Genomic DNA, 19,918 nt, shown 5'->3' with positions numbered 1-19,918 from the left:
GTGGCCCTTTCATTTTCCAAATCAGGAAGTCAGAGAGAGTTTTTCTTTCAAAAGGAAGATACTAGGAGGAGTTCCTTTCCCCACAAATCCCTCACGGATTAAGACTCATTTAAATATTCTCATTTAATATGATTTTAAATTAATCACTGCATGGATAATAGACCTAAAAATAAAACCCAAACTCTTAAAGCTTCTAAAAGAAAGTACAAGAGAGTATCTTCATAATCCTAAGGCACACAAAAGCACTGATGTAAAAAAAACTTGATAAATTTGATTTAGCCTAATCAAAAATTTCTGCTATCAAAAGATACCATTAAGGAAATAAATATACAAGCCACTAATTGGGAAAAAATACAGCTATATCCAACAAAGGGCTTGTATCTAGTATATGTAAAGAACCTCTATAATCAACAAAAATTAGATGAACAACCCAACTGAAAAATGGGCAAAGGCCTTGAGCAGATACTTCACAAAAGAAGATATATGAATGGCCAGTAATCACATGAAAAAAGGCCCTTATATCATTAATCACCAGGGAAATGCAAATTAAAACTACAGCAAGATATCATTTGTACCCACTAGAAAGACTGGCAACTTTAAATGCTGATGACAGTATGGAGCAGCTGGAGTATTTGCCAGTAAGAATGTAATAAGGTACAACAATTCTGTAGAATTATTTGGCAGTTTCTAATGAAGTTAAACACGTATATCCTAGGATTCAACGATTTTATTCCTAGGCATTTAGTCAAGGGAAATGAAAATAATATGGCCATCCGTACAGAATTTTTCATAGCAATTTTTTTCTTAGTATCTCCAAACTAGACCTAATTGTACATCAGTGAGAGAATGGATAAACATATTACAGTATATTCTTTCAATTAAGTAATAATTCAGCAATTAAAAATAACAAGTTACCGGGCTTCCCTGGTGGCGCAGTGGTTGGGAGTCCGCCTGCCGATGCAGGGGACGTGGGTTCGTGGGTTCCGGGAGGATCCCACATGCTGCGGAGCGGCTGGGCCCGTGAGCCATGGCCGCTGAGCCTGTGCTCCGCAACGGGAGAGGCCGTGACAGTGAGAGGCCCACATACCGCAAAAAAACCCAAAAAAACCAAAAAACAAGTTACAAGACAGTCATTTAGGTAAATCTCAAAATCATCATATTAAGCAAAAAGTGAGTCACTTAAAAGTACTAATAACGAATGATTCCATTTGTATGAAGTCTGCAAACTGGTGATACTCATCTATAGAGGTAGAGTTGGGGGTTGGGTTTATGTGGGTACATACAGTTGTCAGAATTCGTTGAACTAGACCTTTAATATCTGCGCATTTTATCTTTAATTACGCCACAATAAAAATGTAAAACAAAAAAATTAACCATTGCACATTAATAATTGCCATCATTCAAAATACCTTGGAAATTGTTTTAAAGGATAGGAAGCATTAAGAGACAGTTAAGTGTTCCCATTAAATCATACTACTAGTATTGCTATTATTTTAATTCGAAGGAGCTTATTGACACGAAAATCACAGCAGTTTTGTGTATATGGGGGCAGGTGGTGGTGGGGCAAACAGTGAAGCTGTTTTATAGCTCGTTTCCTGTCGCTGGCTTTCCTATGGACAAGAGTCCTTACCAGGCCTTACAAGGTCCTTACCAGGCCTCTTGTTTCCCTAGTGTTAACGGCTCTGCCAGCACTAGCCTCTTCCTATTTTCTTACATATTTTCCAGTATTCCTGTACATAGTCATTAACATTTTAATGGCTAGACTGTAAACCCTTTGAGAAATCTGCAAGGTGATTTGACTCTTCTGCAAGGCTACTCACATGACTGATGCTCAATGAATGCTTGAATAACTGAATGAACAAGAATGATGGATTTGAATTATTGAAAATAAAAGTTCTTAAAGCTTTTCACTTTTGTTTCCTTGCAGGAGCCAGGTGAGAATTTCAAGAAGTTACAGACATCATATTGTATATTAAGTTGTAAATTAAAGTTTTGGTCAAGAATGAGGAACTGAGTTATGGATATTTCTGGTAATGACAACCACCCTTTATGGATTATTTCCTGTGCTCCCAACTGCTGTGCTAACTGGTTATAGCCCTTTTGGTGGGTCTTCTTGGGTACCCCATGGTGTCGATAGATAAGCCTTAGTGCCATTTATCAGTGAGGACATCGAGGTTCAAGGAAATGAAGTAACTTGCTTAGGGTCACACACTGATGAGTGATGACATTAGGTCTGACCCCACGCTTAACTACAGTGCCATACTGCCTACCTCCTTAGCTGATGTCTTAGTCGTATGTACACTGACAGTTTATGTGAAACTCTTGCCATTTCTCTACTGCTAGTGTATTCTTGCCCAAGTATACAGAGGTTAGAAGTCGGTGTGGTCCATCTGTTGTGTTTATGTATCTCTTGTGGGCTGGGCATTGTGTTGAGTCACCATTTGTGGAACTCTTAAGACACACGTCTAACTAGGAATTCTTAGGGACCAGAGGAATGTGAGATAAGGGTGAAATAGGATGATGTAGTTTTTCAAAAATTTGTTTCAAAAGTATTTTTCAACCTTCTGTAGCATCACAATTCTGAGAGGAGGTAGGACAGAATTTTCTTCTATCTACAGATAAAAATATGCAGTAGAGGGGCTTCCCTGGTGGCGCAGTGGTTGAGAGTCCGCCTGCCGATGCAGGGGACACGGGTTCGTGCCCCGGTCCGGGAAGATCCCACGTGCCGCGGAGCGGCTGGGCCCGTGAGCCATGGCCGCTGAGCCTGCGCGTCCGGAGCCTGTGCTCCGCAACGGGAGAGGCCACAGCAGTGAGAGGCCCGCGTACCGCAAAAAAAAAAAAAAAAAAAGCAGTAGAGTAGCTTAATGACTTGCCCAGAAGCAAAACTATTCATATTTTTAATTGTTTTTGACCACCTAGGTGTTGGGAATACCATGCTAAACAAGACAGATGAGAACGTAGATTTTAGGAAGGGCAGACAAGTAGGTAAGTGAGATTTACTAATTGCTGTGAAGGAAATAACATTGGGTGCTAGAGATGGTTGATGCTGATCTTTTTGGTGGGCGGGGAAGACATCTGAGCTGAAACCTGAACAAGTAGCAGGAACCAGTTGTGCGGGGTCTGAAGGAAGAGTGCCCCAGGGACAAGGAATAGCGAGAACCAAGGTCTAGGGAGGGACCAAGGTCACCATGTTTAAGGGACAGAAAGTCCAGTGGGGTTCCAGCAGGGGAGGAGAGGGTGGGACTAGATGAGATAATAGGTCATGGTTGCAGGTTTAGATTTTATGTTAAATGCAGTGAGAAAGCTTCTGACAGGCTCTAGGCAGGGGGTGGTCCAATTCGAGTTCCTAGTTCTTAGGTTTTTCACACCCCCTCTTTGGTTCTCCCTAGGTGTTAGAGTGGGCATAATGGCAACAAAAGCTAAGTGGAACAGTTTCACCCTCCCCGCTGCCAGCTCCAGCAGTCCTGAGCCTGTTGCACAGGGTGTCTGAGGCTCTCCTTGGTTTTGTGTTTACTTACCTGTGTAGGAGTGTGCTGTCTCACCTGATAAATATTTATGGTCTTTAAAAGACCATTAGATCTCTGTGTACTTTTTAGGTTTCATTTGTTTGTTGTTCTCCACTGCCGCCACCCCCTGCCACCCCCGCCCCGATCAGATCGATGAAAGTTGTTTCGGGAAGGAATACAATCTGTAACAGTGAACTCAAGTAGGATAATCCCATTAGCTTTTTCCCTTAGAAATCAATCAGAGTTCCTTGACTTGAATTAAAAGATAACTTTAAAACTAGCAGTCTTCTAAAGTTGGCCAGTGTGGCCTCCACATGCTGGATCCTCTTTTCCATACCTGGGCTGTGAAATCAGTTTGCACTGATATAGAAATTGTCCCGGCCCAAGGAATAGGCCTCCACCCTCCTCATATTCTTTCCATTTTATAGATGAGTAAGTTGAGCTGTAGATAGGTAACTTGCCCAAGCTACAAGTTAAGAGAACTGAGGTTCAAATCCTGGTTGTCTGGCTGTAGGTCTGAGTGAGGTAGATGGTGTAAAGCTTTTTGATCATGACCTACCTACTCTAAGAAATAATTTTACATTGTGACCTAGTGTGTGTGTGTATGTATACATACGTACATAAATAATACAAAAGTTTTATGAAAACTTATGTTACATTTTCTTTTATATTCTATTCTACATTTTAAAAAATGGTTGAGACTGATTTTACTACCCACTAATGGGTTTCAATCTGCAGTTTGAAAAACTGGCACAGTGCTTGAGGAACTCAGGCTCTGGAGCCAAACTTGCTTGGTCTGACTCATAGTTCTACCATTTATTTACTTGCTGTGAGTTTGGGCAGACTACTTATTTGAACTGTGCCTCAATATCCTCATTTGTAAAATGGATTAAATAGATTAAATGAGTTAGCACATAAAGCCCTCAGAACTACATCTGGCATGAAGGAATGGAAGCAACTATTATTTCTAGACCATTGGGTCTAAGCTAAGTTTATAGTGACCCTTGAATCCTGGTTTGATTTTTATAGAAAAGCCTCCATATGGAGATAAACTGTAAACATTATTTCAGCAGATGCAGTACCACCCTTCTCCTCTGCCTAAAGCAAGACAGACATTTAGGATGACCTTTTCTTCCTTCCTATTGAGTAGCTAAAAGTACATTCTAAGTCAGTTTTAGTGTGTAGCCTGGTAGACGGACAGATGTACCTTCATAAATGGAAAGGTAGGCAGTGAAAGAATTATTGATGGCAACAGAATATTAAGTGTCAAATTTTAACACATAAATTTGTAAGTTTACTAAGTTTCCTATGGAAACTTGAGTGTAAACACCACAATTGATTACCTAATAAAGTTATGAGACCAGGGAGGTACTGTGTAAGGAACACCTGTTGTGCATGTTCTGGGAAGGTACAGAAGTCATCTTGGTTCCACTTGCTTCTAGAACTATTCTGTAGAAGAGGCTGACCCGGGTACCTTTTGCCACCAATCTCATCAGGAGCTTCAGCAGGACATCAGTGTACAGTGGAGGAAACAGGAGCTGCCTGAGCTGGTACTGACCTGCCTGAGCAACTGGGCCTTTACCTTTTATCACCTGCATGAGCAGTGGGCTTGCTTGCCTGGAGAAGACAGAAGGAGCAAGTGGAATACACCTGGCACAATATCCATTTCTAGCTACAAACTCAATGTCACTCAATTTCACTATAACCATCATCACAACCACAACAGAATTTTATACATACAGTATATATAAAATGCATAGTAGTGATCTTGGAAACAAAAGTCATGACTGAGTCCTGGCTACGTGAGACTGGGGAAGTCATCCCTGGGGATTCATATTCAGTAGCTGATGAGGGGACCATGACATCTTTAAGGCTGAACCATATAAACTTTTTTTTGGCCGTGCCTCGCAGCTTGCGGGATCTTAGTTCCCCAACCAGGGATTGAACCTGGGTCCCCTGCAATGGAAGTGCAAAGTCCTAACCACTGGACTGCTAGGGAAGTCCCTAAACCATGTAATCTTTAAGAACTCTTTTGGCTCTAACATTTTACGAATCTAGGAGAACTACACAGCCCAGACAGTAGGCCCAATTACTACAGCCCCTGATAAAATTTCAGAAGAGCTAGTATGGTAGGGTTCTTTATAATAGAATTTTATCACAATAATTAAAGGATTCATAATTCTGGACTAAATTTTAAGGAAAACTTATAGAATAATGCACTAAGAAATGAATCCACAATTACCCTACTGTAATCATGTATGAAGGTTATTTAAAAATGAGTTTCTGTAATTATTACAGAATTACATTTTTCAGATGAGAAAACTGCAGTTCAGAGAAAATACTTGTCTCAACAGCATTTTATGATTTGCTGGAGAGGCATGAAGACCAGAAACCAGATTCCTCAAATATGTACCATCTTGAAGACTTTTCTGTTTATATTTTTCTCAGACATAGGGTTTCCAGGTAAAGTCTTAAAATTGTTTACCTCTCTTCTGGAAACTGCCTGGTAATATGACATAGCCTTGATGATATTCTAGGTGTCTTTCAAGCTTTATGAAATCAAATGCATAAAATCAACTCATGGGGGAAGGTAGCCAGCATTAAAAAAAAAAAAGTGTAAAACAGGAGTGCATAGTTTCAAATACATGTATTTGTGTGTACTGTGTTCCTATAGAAAATGTATTACTGGAAGTTGTGTCAAAAAAGTTTGAAAGATACCAAAGTTCAGAAAATGGAACTTCTACAGACTACTACTTAAACGACTCTATTACAGCACACACTTCATTTGAGCCACTGGAGGGGAACAGTCAGATCACAGCATCATAAAATGCTTGAGAATAATCACCAACACCAGACAAAAAACTCTCTGCTACAAAAGTATAGCCGGTGCAATGTACTAGGTATTCATCTTGACAATTTACTTTTAAAATATTTCTCATAAATACCTCTGCCCACCAAGCGGTAACTGGAAACAATGTACACTTCTTAGTTCCTCCACTGCCTGATAGAACTGACCGTCAAAAGCCCTACTTCCATTATTGAATGTGACGGTGCTAGAAAAATGATCTTGATAAAGACTTCTCCATGCAGTCAATCTTTATTATAGCAGTATTCGCATATTCACATCAAGTACATAGAACTTTTTTGCCTTTTATATAGTACAGAGTTTTTAAATAACTTTACACAGAAATAAATTTCTTCAATCTGAATTTCAGCTATCTTTTTTTTTTAATTCTCCATGCTTTCTATCCAAACTGAACAATATTTTCCATTGTACAAATTTACATGAGAAAAACTCCAAAATACAAGTGAAAGGACCTGAGCAGGAAAGAGAACCCAAAGTATCAAGAAGCGGGGATGGGGAAGAATTGAAAAAAAAAAAATTCAAGCAAACACTGAGGATTAAGGGACAAGAGGGAAACATCATCCGTTTGACTGAAAATAAATGTCTTTTTTTATGAATTGAAAAATAAGCTTTAAAAATAGTTACTCCTTTGTAATTTTCGCAAAGCAGGTATAGAGAGGTCTGTGGACAATTAAAAAGTCCCCATCTTTTCACTGGGCACACCCCAGACTCCATGAGAACCTTTTCAATGCTTGAGTGGAACGGAAGTGAACTAAACCCAAACCTCTGGCAGCAAGAGAGGAGAGGAATGTGAATGTGAATCGCCATAAGGTTTGGAGTAAACCAGGGGCCATTAACTCACTGCAGTTAAAACATGAAGGATTTCCCTTTCCCCTCTCTTACAGAAGAATTGTCCTCAAACCGAGAAATAAGTGAAAGGCGGGGGGTGGGGGTGGGGCGCGGATTTCCTTTTTCTTGGTCCAAACCAAAGAGCAATCATAACTACTAAATAGAATTCAAAGGGACATATGTTAAACAGTTAATTTCAATCTCCTCATAGTTGTACACTCCTATTTTAGAAGAAACAGCAATTGCTGAGTGAGGAAAGGGTCAGAGTGCACAACAAATGAATGAGCTATGTCACTGTGATAGAGTCCTTCAAATCAGGCGATATGAAGGCCAAGCCGAGACTATAACCTGTGGCATGGCCAAAGGAAACACACAGGACCCAACAAAGGCGTTTTCAAACGAAGGAGGGAAAATTTACAGCATACACACACATACACACCCCTGGATGTAAACTAACATAACATGAAGATAAATAAGACATAAAGGTTAGCCATTTATGTTGGTAATTAACATGAATAAAAAGGCATTATATGTTTACATAGCTGGTTTTAATCAGCTACAGAACACAGGCAAATGTATTAGGAAGGAATGATTTTTTTAAAAACCCGTTCACAGCTTAGAATAAAAAGCACACTTATTGCACTCTTACATTTTATTTCAGGTAATTATAGTTTATTTCCCACCCTCACATCAATTCTTCCCTACCCCTAGACTTACTCCCATACCCTCCCCCCTCCCATTTTGGTCCATTTTGTCTACACCTGTGCCTAGACTGTGAGCTTTGTTGCTTATGCTAGTCTGACGTTTCCTCTTATGTAACACATACTCCACCAAAACACAAGTGGGTTAAAAAAAGCTTAACACACAAATGTAACACAATAATTCTCAAAACAAAACCAACTTACTAAGCAACTTACTCATAAGCCCTATCTCCACTCCTGTAAACAGAACACTTCCTCTGCTCTACCTCTTCAGTGAATTTCATGCCCGATTCACATAGATTCTGTGATGAGAACCAGCCACTCGCGGGTGCTGGACAATGTGCTCAGCCTGCCAGGAGAAGCAGATGGTTTGCACAAATCTTTTTTTTTTATGCTAACATGAATAAACATATTTTAGTTCTTTGTTTTCAAAGAGTACTTCAACCTACAGAATTCTTAAGAAAAAAAAGCATCACAAAAAAACCCAGATACACTCACTGGCTGTGTCCTCATGCACAACTGGTTATATCATTGTAATTAGTCAAAACTGCTAAATAAACATTTTAATGAAACTGATTTAGTAATAAGACTAAGTTAACAGTTGGGTAAAGGGGGTCAAAAGGTTAAAAAAAAAGTATTACAAGAACAACAGCTGAAATTGTGGATACTGAAATAAATGATACACTCAATCAATTTTTTGAGGTAGAGACTAACCACCCCTAAGCGTTCTAAAATAAACCACTGTTACCTTAATTTAAGATTTTAGTACTTATATTTCTGTCCTCTTCTACATTAAAAACACCTGATAGAAACTGTTAATTGCCACAACTGGCAAAATTTAGGACTGAAATTCAATTTAAATGTTTTCCCAAACAGAAGTGAAAATTGATTATCTTCAAACAACAAAACAAAGCTTACTCTCTAGTGTACTAATAAAACAAAAATCTTACCAGTATTTTCAATTTACCAGAGCTAGCAACATGGAATACGAACGAGTACACTGGCCACTTCATTCTCCTCTGGGGGCCAATATACAATCAGGCAGAGATGCTACTGCACCCTTCGGGTGCTCAACAACCTATGGGCATTAGTAATACTCCTTAGTGAAACGTCTAGAGAACTTGCTGAAGCCTTTCTTGGGGGTGGCAAGGAATCAAGATACTAGAAGCACACCATGGAGTGTGTCCAGTTCACACCCGCCAGCCTTATGTCCCCTCATAGAGGAGCCCTTGGAGATTCCACCTGGCCCCCAGAGCACCTTGAACAGCATTAGCAAGACAGTCCCACTTAATTTGCAAACAAATCCTGAGAGGCAAGTTTATATTTCAAACTCTGGAAAATCAGTGTCTAGGTTGGCAGCAGTACTATGGGAACTGAGAAAATCAAATTCTGTCCTATATGTTAATTTCATCCTTCTCACTAGTTAATACATGACTGCTGCCCAGCATATAGTGACTTCAACCCTAAACTATAGCAATTTCTTAAAATGTCTGTCAAACATTCCTGTTATATAAAAGTTCCATGCTTTGAAGAACCTATGGGAGTAGAAAAAGTTTCTCTAGAAATGTCACTGCATTATGATTTCAACCTATTTGCTCTATGTGATAAATATATCTGACTATACTAGGGATTATGTGCTTTAAAAAAATAATTTTGTTCACTGAAAATTTACCTGTGTGTTTTCTCATTTTTTTAAACATGATTTTGGCTATAAACTCTTTAGTGCATTTATCTTTGCAGTCTAAATTGCACGCTAAAAAATATTAACACAGCTGAGTTAGACCAGGGTGGCTGCTCTCTTCACAAATCACTGATTTCTGCTAAAATTTTAGCTTTTTTATTGCATCATGAAGGCACAGTAAGATCATTTGGCAAATTGTCAAGGTATTTTTCTAGAGCCTTACCTACACCATCTCAATGTATGACCTGTAAGCTATTTGCTGTTTATACTCACAGTAAACTTTCCATGTCTGGCTATGGTTTTTTTGTTTGTTTTGCTTTTTACTAGTCTAATGGTTGAAATTGCTATTCTCAAAGTGCTGATTTTCTAGCACAAAGAATGCCAATTTGGACAAAGAAGAGAAACTTGCAAAATGGGTCATCATTCTACCCTCTTAACTGGGCAGTCTCTCTACAGGAGCATCTGTGCATGTGATGAAGCTGCGGCTAACTCATTATGAAGATGTACTGTCTTGCTAAGCCTACCAAAAATTAGAATTATATCACTGTTAGTGAAGTGTTACCATTAACTATTTAATTTCATGCAACTGATATAAGGTTAAAAATTCTGAAACGTACCCCTAAAGAGATTCTGGCACCACTTTCAACAACATTCAGATACTCTGAGCTACATTTGTCAGTATTACTGCTTAAATGTATAATGCCCTTTAGGACAAAATGAGAAGGCTCAAATACAAGTACACATAAAAGTTAAAATCTTAAATCATCTTCATGTTCTAGAGCTCCTGACTTTTCATATTTTAAAATAAATATTCATTACCTCATTCTGAGGAGGTAGTTTTAGAAGAGGTCACCTGAACCCTGCAATGTGTTTCAAAGTAAAGCTAAATGAGGTGTGCACAAGGCTGGAGAGGTGAATGTACGAGAGGGGCAGGTGAGATCTGAGGAGGGGTGTGCAGCAGTTCCAAAATTGCCTGATGAGTAAAAGATAACATTGTGTGATAAAGAGCTGTGACCGCACCAAACAAGAATCTAGGAAATATTTACAAAGTTTCAGGTTGACAGTGTTGAAGTCTTGGATCTTTATTACTAAGTAACTGCTCTTTCTTTTCCAACACTGACATAAATATAACACGTATACTGAAGTATATGGGATTTTATCTTCTAGCTTGCCTTAGCATGTCCTACCAGATCGCAAACACAACCAGGGATTGGATGTTAAGGAACCAGAATCTGACAGCGAGACAGAATCTTTTTTTAAGAGTGCACTTAAGTACAAATGATTACAGTGGATTTTCTATTCACAAAATCCCTTTTATAAATTACTTTTTGGTCAATATTATTTCAGTGGTAAAAGTTTAGACCCTAGACTAGTTTAATGGTGAAAAAGTCCATCAGGAATACTACATACTTTAAAACAATCTTTTATGGTTACTCTGAAATTTTTCAGAAGATGTCACCTCTCCTTATCCAAAATAAAATACACTACAGAAGGCACTGCAGCCGCCTTACAGGAAAGACAGATAAGTACAGCCTTACAAGCCTGTCAGTAAAGCAGCCACATAATATCGATACAAACTACTCATAAAGTGCACAGCACAACAAACAAGGAGTTCTTCCCTTGTATTTTCTTAGGAGCTCAAGTCTATCTGTAGTCTAAGCATCAAAAAAAGCATGTAAAACTCAGGGGAAATTCCTTTTCCATGCCATTTGTAAACTAGAGAAAAAGTATTTAATGGAGAAAAGGAAGAAAAGGGAAATGCTAAAATTTTATTTTTTAAGGGCTCTATACAAATCTCTCAAGAATACCCTGAGCCTGGCTTCTGGGCACAGCTTCATTTAAGAAATGAGATTTTTCAAATGAGATAACAATCTATTCTAAAAAGAAAGGGAAGAAAACACTGTTTATCACCTTGAATTTTGTTTTGAAAACTCCAATGCTAAGCTCCCTCCATAACTAGCTCCTGCGCTGGCTCCTGCCGTGCTCAGGGAGGGAGTCCTGCACTAGAAGCTCCAGCAGGACACGCCTACTGTTCAAGCCCAGCTCTCTCCAATCTAGGAAAAGGTAACACAAGCATGTTCAAAAGCATCTATGGGGACATATTTAAAAAGAAAAATAAACAATGCTTTTAAAAGAGAGGCAGCATTATGCACACAAGATGCTCTTCAAATCAGCACAAATCATTTTCATTCTTGCAATTTCTCAATTTTGTAAGATACTGCTCTGCTCACGAAAGACTAAAGAACACACTGCTTTTCAAACTCGTTAATAACTTGAGGATTATTTCCCATTTTACTGGGACAATCTTTTACAAGTCCATGGAATTTTCAACAGGCCTTCCTCTGAATATAGGTAACGTAGCAAGAAATCATCTAATGACAGTAAGCTTTAGTAGGCTGAAAAATAGCGGGGCAATTTACAATTTGAAAACTTTAAATAATTTCTAATTCCCTGATTTATTTTATAGGTCCTGTCTAATTTCTTTCAGGTCCTTCACTACATAGCTTGGTTGGGCTAGGTATGTTTGATTTACATTCCTAAATCTTGATAACAGAGTCCAGATTCATGACAAGGGGGGTATTTGCCATTAATACATCCAGAGTCACTTTCTTTGCTACTACTGTGATTTATACCACACTTCAGTAAAGGTCAAGGGAAGTTATGACTAGGTTATATTCCCCATTTATAAAGATAAGGAACAAGGTTCTTAATACCACAGCAGTTCTTTCTATAAAAACAACTGATGTTAGGCTTTTCACATCCTCCCTCAGTCCCAATACACCTAAAATTGCTCTATTCTCTGCCTGGGGGACTCGGCTGCCAAAGTTAACCAACCTTTTGAAGACCAGGCTTGGGAAAAAAGGAAGGAGGAGAATGAATGGAGACACCACCATTTTTATTTGAGGTTGCATATGCTAGATCAAAGACTAGAAAGAAAATGTAGGATGTAGTGCAGGAGTTAGTTGGAAGAAACAATGAGATATTAGTAAAGATGTTAGTGTGGATCCAGCAAGTACCATTAATTTAAAAATTATAAATATTGGTCATTATGCTAAGACTCCCCATATATTTAGGTAGAGAAAAGGATAATGATCTTTCTTTAAAAGTTGTTTATATAACAAAAATACAATTTTCCAGGATATATAATTCTAGTGGGAAGTATTATTTTATTCCAATTCAATTAAATCTGAAAATTATTTTGTTTTTAATAAAAATAGAAGAAATTCAGAAATTAAAACTTGTACCTTACATTTAAATTATATAAATGTCTCACATTCAAAACTGTTATCAAGCAGTTTTGTAGGCTTTTAATTAGATACAGGCATTTTGTGCCCTGGACAAAGTAGCCACATAAGTACTTGGTGACTGGAAGAGCTTAGGAGGAAGATTTCAATTGTATTTTCCTGAGAACTTGCTACATCGTGGAGAAAAAAAATCCCCAAACACTCGTCTTCATTGCTGGACCCAATGGGAAAAGAAGGCAATGTGCGCCAGAGCTTCCAGTCTGCCCGCCAGGCAGAGCCTGAGTGAGCGAGGAAACAAAGGCCAGGGACCCAGCAGGTCAGGAAAAAGATGCAGCATTCCCTTTTCCTTTACACCAAAACCTACCTCCTCTCTCTCACCCTCCATTTAAATAAAATAGCTTCATTTTGGTAAAAATTTATCAAGGACTGAACATGCACCATACAGGAAGGGCATGCTGCATTTTTGTTCCATCCCTCAGAAATTAACCAGTGGTGGCTAGGGGAAAGAGCTCCACAACAAAATCCCAGAACAGGAAAGAGAACGAGGCTTGGTGATTGCAACTGCCCCATCAGATGATCAGCCACATATTGATCTGGTGGTTAGAAGGGCAAAGTTGACTGGCAGACTTTCCAGAGCAAATCTCCCAAGCTGTAGCAGCAGTTTCTTTCCATCATGCCTGACCATCAAAAGGTCAGAACTCAGGGTCTCCTCTTTCTTCCTGGGAGTGGGCAGACTTGTATGCACGTGGTATTTGTGTTGAAGAAGAAACACTGGCAGCAGAGAATTCTAGTTCCTAAAACATTCTTCCCTCTTTTGTTGGATGGGAAATTCCATTCTGTTCCACACCAGCTTATGCATTGAAAATTTTTATCTTTAAAAAGAGTTAAGGAACAGAACTGTGTTTTGATGTTAACAAATTGTACGAACACAAGACTTAAATAAGAGTAGATGCTGTCATGATGGTGTGGCTACTTGAAGGCTGCAAATTCTCCTGTAGAGGGAGGACAAGAGCTAATTTTAAAAAAGTTATCTCAAATAACCTAGAGACACAGAAAAGCCTTATGGAAACCTCACTGAAAGGTGACTAGCTATATGTTACAAATCTAGCAACGACATCACTAATTTAAAAGCAAAAAAGGCTGAAACCATGAAAGACGACAACTTATATAGGATATTAAGTCTGTAGATAATTTCCCAGTTGGGTTTTACATGCTATGATTCTAATCAAGCTGAAACAGTTCCAATGAACAAAACTTCTCAGTAACTGACAGTAAAACAGTAAGGCTGATTTGTAGAACACTTTCCACCTATATTATCAACTCATTTTCATTATTATAATGCCACTATTAGGAAGGAAGAAGCAGGAATTACTCTCATTTTGTAAAAGATAAAATTCACAGGTCAAATGCTCTGTCCACATCACACGTTTGAATGAAGGAAAGAAAGTTCAGACCTCTCCCATTTGTAGTTCATTTCACCTTTTAAACTTCCAAAAAATTACTTATAGGCACATGTCAATGAACATTATTCTCAGCATAAAAATTTTTTTAACCACAAAGACCCTTTGAGGTACTACACTCTTTTAGCTTACTGAATTTGGGGGCTTCATGCCATTATTTTTCACCTACTATTTTGTCCACAGCTTCTACTTCAAACTAGGGTTCCTCTTATTAAATACACCACAGTTAATTTCTGGGGGTTGGTTGGTAACTGACAGCTATCAGAATTTAGTGAGCCTTAACATCATTTTTCTGTAACATAGCTTCTGATGAGGATCCAAGCAATCACTTACATGAATACACTGTTTAATCGAGGAATAATCTATCTGTTTTCTGACTGCTATTCGATTTCAGCTGGTGTACTAGAGAACACTGGCATGTTCCAACAGACAATGGATTGCTAACGACTGGCTGACTGAACCCTCAGATTGTATGCTGATAATATTAGCAACTACTCGAGTGTCTATTATAGTATACCAGATGCCTCACTCAACACTATACACATTTGCATCTGATCCTCATAATAACTCTATGAAGCAGGTACTATTACTTCTCTTTAATTTACAGAGGAGCAAGCTGGGATTCTGAGTAACTTGCCAGAGATCTCACAGCCAGAAAATGGCAGAGTTGGAATGTAAAGCCAGGTGCTGACTCCAAAGTCCAAGGTCTTAACAATTAACAGACCCCCTAAATGATTTTCAGTAATTAATAATTTGCTTTCCTGTTCTGAATACAACTACTAATTGGACTGCAGACAGCGATACTATCTCTTTCCATCTAAGGATTCCTTTCAACAATTAACCAAGGTATTTTGAGTCAAAAGATCAAGGAAGGGTAAAACATTTATTACCCCTTCATATTTAAAGTTAAAAGAACTGGGGAAATTGGCACTGATTGGAAGAAAAAAAAAGTCAAATTACTAAGACCTTGGAGAGTAAAACATTTAGAGCATAATCATAGGAGGCTATTATGTTAACAGAGACTCTAGAAATACATAAACATCCTTATTACCTTTGCTTATGGTTTTATGGTTGCTATTTTTTTCAGAAGTATTTTAATACATTTCTTAAAAGCAATTTTCAACAGTTTTTATGAGTAGTCACTGTATCTAACAGAACCTAAAACTCCTTAAAGGAAGCCAATGTGAAAACAGGATTTGCTTAACAGAAATCTTTATAAAAAATGGCTAGAATTCATCTATTAAGTGAGAAAATATCAGAAAATGATAAACTCTAAGCCCAAATCTTATATACCATGTTAAAAATAACTTAAAAAAATCTTCAGATGTTTCCTACTCATTATTACAATTAGACACTCCATTTCATTTAACAGTGTTCTCTACAAACTTAAATATTAGCCTTAAAAATACAAACACACAAAACAACCCCCCAAAGCACAAAATCTTGCCAACAAACTCCAAATCAAATACCAATAAAGCAAACACTAAAGATCTCGCAACCAGAGTCTACTGCTTCTAATGGAATGTGGTTCTTTTCATAATCAGACTTCAGGTCCAGGGGGGTAAAAAAAAAGACAAAAAGGACTCATAGTTTAGAGATCAATAAAATAAAACTCCTTCTACATATGTCCCTGAAATCACAGAAAATTTAAGGAAAAGACAGGGTAACAGGAGATGGATCTGCTATTGGAAAAAAAAAATTTTTTTTCTTGCTTATTCCTCCTTGCATATCAGGAAATCTCTACTATCCCAACTCCTACCCTATTTTATTTGAGGTAAGAGCCAACTCTGCTTGTGTGAAGTTATTTGAAGTGAAACATCTAGATATTCTCACTTTAAAATAATTTAATTATTAACCAAAAAATCAATCAGAGGCCAAAATGAAACTTTTTAAATAACCTCCTTTTTGGCTGAGAATAACCTAAGCTCTATTTTCCATTTGACTTTATTAAGGAACAGGGCAAAGAACACTTGGGAAGATCCCAAGATTTCAGACACCTCAAATATCATGCTTTGTTAATTTGAAAGCTAAGGACTTGATTAACTAGTTTTAAGATATTACTAATCACCCTTAATTCTAGAATTAAATGTATTTCAGTGGCTGTTACACATATAATTTGATTAAAAATTCCTTAAAGATTAAATATGCTGTGAAAAATCTAACACGTTATTTTGTACGTAAATAAATCCCTGTCTTAGATGTAGGGGGGCAGTCATTTGAAACTAGAATTAAGTCCCATTCTTTTTTTGTGGTGACCTTTCAGGCAGTTTCTAAAGGATAAGGAACATTCTGCCAGAGACACACTGGACTTCTTAAAATTCTTAGAGAAATGATCACAGGAGAGATGAAATATTTAGTAAAAGAAAAAGTACCATAGAAATGTTCAGTAATTCTCAAATAAGACTATAACTGACAAAACGTTTTAGTCATGAAATACTCTTTTCATAACACTTAAAAAAAAAAAAGGCAGATCATTTCCTTAAATTGCGTGTGATCTACTTGAGAGAAAGGCCATTTAATAAGCAAGTGTGTTAAACAGTCACTATTTTAGAGAGAATGACTTTAACTACTGGTTTAGTATTTAAATGGTTGGTACAATCCTGTAATATCTGAAAACAAACCTGAAGTATTTGAGTTAAATGCTGTGATCCCTAAACTACCTAAAACCAAGAAGACAAACCTCATTCCTCATCACTGACTGGTAAAACTTTTAAAATGTAAAACAAATTTTATAAAATGGCTGCCTTCTGAAGAAGGATATCAACTTTAATGAAAATATCTGAGGCTTCAGGTTTTAGGAAAGAAGCCGTCAGCTGCAAGATAATGAATGTCCTTCTGTTTCAATTCCTTAGTCAAAAAGATTAACTCTACATATGGTTAGGAAAATAATGTTTTTCTTATTTGGAGAATACATCTAAAACTCAGTATCAAACAGACAAACAGCAACAACAGAAAGGGAAACTACCATGTATCATTCTAATGCTTTCTACTTCTCCAGATCCATGTTATTTATATATTTCACCTGCTCTATTTTTAATGTTCTCCCAATAACATTTCCAGTGGGCCCAATTTGGAAAGAAGAGAATTACTATGCAGTCCTTTGAAGGCATGTTCAAATGTCAATGGGATGGTATTATGCAGTGGTCCCCAACCTTTTTGGCACCAGGGACCGGTTTCGTGGAAGACAATTTTTCCACGGACGGGGTCGGGGGAATGGTTTCAGGATGATTCAAGCACATTACATTTATTGTGCACTTTATTTCTATTATTATTACATTGTAATATATAATGAAATAATTATACAATTCACCATAATGCTGACAGGAGGTGGAGCTCAGGTGGTAATGTGAGCGATGGGAAGCAGCTGTAAATACAGATGAAGCTTCGCTCCATTGCCTGCCACTCACCTCCTGCTGTGTGGCCCAGGGATTGGGGACCCCTGGTATAATGAGTTTTCTGAGCAGCTCTAAGAGTTTAGCAAATGCCCTCTGGCAAAGGAGACTGGTAAAGAAAGGAAGGAAAAGTGTCAAATGCAGATGTGGGGAGCTGGGTAGTATTTAGTGTGGGTAGTGTTGGGGGGAAAAAAAGAGAGTGAACAAAGAAAGGAAGATAAAAATGAAGAAAGTATGCTGAGGAATTATGAAAGAGCTCTGTCAATAAAAAGATCCTTTGACTCTTGTGCCTCAAAATGCCCAAACCTTTGAGCATTCCACAGACCAAGTCAATTTGTAAAAACTTTGTTAGCTACATGCTTGCTATTCAATTTGTGAATAAATAAAATCCAATCTAATAGTTACTAATAATCACATCTTTAGCGTCACTGGAAGATTTAGAAATCACACACTTTGATGTTTCTGAATAAGTCACATTCTTTTATGACTTTCTTATTCTCATTTTTTAAAATACAATAAACGTTCTTTTTCACTACTCTTCCTACATTCAAAGTCATGAATTGATTTCTAAAAACATGAATGGCATTATTTATCTTAAGATACCCAAATGGGGGGGCACAAGGTATGCCAAACTTATCACTGAGTGGTTTCCCTGGATGAAATCTAACTTATTCAAATAAAGAAAATATTTCAAAAATTTATTTGTGATACTTACAAGACTAAATTATCACTAAAGTCCTCCCGATTTTCTTCTTTATTGGATTCCAAGAAGGATGGCATTTATGCAAATGCCATCTGTGTGCCCCTGAATAACCCTGGAACTGTCAGTTATATTTAATATCATCACAACTCCAAACTGAGTAAATGAAGATGTATTTAAGAGGCTGGCTTTGGTCCCTAGGCTGACTCTGAAGTAGAGACGGTGATTTCTTTGATGACAGCAATGCTGCTTCTTTCACTTTTGATTCCCGGTAAGATTCTGGTTCACAGTAAGAATATACTGACTGCCACATTACAGTTATTTTCTACATAAGAAAGTGTAAGCATTTGAAAGCGCTAAACGTACTATACACACACACACACACACGCGCACAAACACACACACACCGTGGAATAAAAAAAAACAATTCATACATTCATAATAAGGAGGACAGAGACACACAGATAAGTCATTGCTAATATGCATCATGAGAGGTGAGTATAACCTAAAATAATAATAATTTTTTAAAAATCCATTACCTGGTTGTTTGGCAACCACAGTTATCTAAAAGAAGAACAAAACAAACCTACAAGTTCTCACAGAATTCTGTGGAACTTTTTGGAAGGAAGAGGAGGCAATGCATTTGTAAGGAAATTCGACTTCTGCATTGTGTTAAGACATCCTTAATATATAAAGAAATATTAACTAAAAATCCAAAGTTAAACCATGTTACTCATGTCAAACATGCCACTCAGCAATATCTCTGGTTACCTGCACCCATAATTTATACTGCTCTAAGGGAATAAAGGACAACTATATTTTCCAAACTGTATTAACAAAAAGAAATAGTTATAAGAAAAAATATTAAGAATAAAAATAAGCTTATTCAATTTTAGTGACTCCTAATTAGACCTGTTCAGTTTACCTTCACTAACACAGCCTAACCTACTGTCAGCTTCCCACCTGCCATCACACACACAGGTGCAGCGTTGTTCTTGGAGCCCCTAATGGACGCAGGACAGCTAACAGCAATAGATGAGTGAGGAAAGTTCAACTGAAGTTTAATAATTAGAATAACCAAGTAAACAAAAGAAACTTGGAACGGGAAGTAAAACCTCTGGAAAAGGTACTGTGAATTTTCAGCAATGTCTGAGAACTTCAAAAACCCTTCGATGTTGAAACTCTAATGCTAAGTATGAATTTTAGATTGGCAAAACAATTATATCCAGTCTTTAAAAACATACATGTTCTTTTGTTCACCTTAAAAAAAAAAGAATATCCTATTCAATTTAACAAATATGTAAGCAAACATGTTCACTTTCCTTTGTCCCTACCGTCCTACACTCTGTCACTCATTTAGTTTGTTAAATGGACAGGAAACGCACCATATCCCCCTGCTTGGATGGGTGTTTTTGGAGAAGCACAAGCATACAGACTAAAATCCTCTGTTTGGAAGCCAGCCCGATTCAAAGAGGGTTCGGATGCACTGCGGTGAATTTTTGGCAATGAGCGGGCCAGCAGCTCAATAGAGGCGAGAAT

At 37.6% G+C, this 19,918-nt stretch overlaps 2 protein-coding genes across 6 annotated transcripts in view; one reads left to right on the top strand and one right to left on the bottom strand.

Annotated features, from left to right (window-relative positions):
• NDUFB2 (NADH:ubiquinone oxidoreductase subunit B2) overlaps positions 1-18,807 on the top strand; it is a 26,100-nt gene extending 7,293 nt beyond the window's left edge. Inside the window, exons 4-5 of one of the 2 annotated variants that reach the window (XR_016394272.1) lie at positions 1,928-2,985; positions 4,949-18,807. The gene's annotated coding sequence lies outside the window, so the exon portion shown is untranslated. Of the gene's footprint in view, positions 1-1,927 lie in introns of both variants that reach the window. The other variant, XM_022579632.2, reaches the window with a different exon arrangement.
• BRAF (B-Raf proto-oncogene, serine/threonine kinase) overlaps positions 13,670-19,918 on the bottom strand; it is a 152,783-nt gene continuing 146,534 nt past the window's right edge. For 2 of the 4 annotated variants that reach the window (XM_089917313.1, XM_022579594.3), the window contains 2 exons: positions 19,765-19,918; positions 13,670-13,819 (listed from right to left, as the gene is read on the bottom strand). In XM_089917313.1, the coding sequence (XP_089773439.1) occupies positions 13,797-13,819; positions 19,765-19,918 (177 nt within the window). In that variant the 3' untranslated portion in view covers positions 13,670-13,796. The other 2 variants (XM_022579583.3, XM_089917312.1) reach the window with 2 other exon arrangements.

Source organism: Delphinapterus leucas, chromosome 9 (assembly GCF_059928025.1).
Source record: "Delphinapterus leucas isolate spDelLeu-1000000601 "Yukka" chromosome 9, BTC_Dleu_Yukka2, whole genome shotgun sequence".
Classification (NCBI taxonomy): domain Eukaryota; kingdom Metazoa; phylum Chordata; class Mammalia; order Artiodactyla; family Monodontidae; genus Delphinapterus; species Delphinapterus leucas.
Note: the sequence above shows the minus strand (reverse complement) of the source record. Positions and strands in the feature narration are given on the sequence as shown.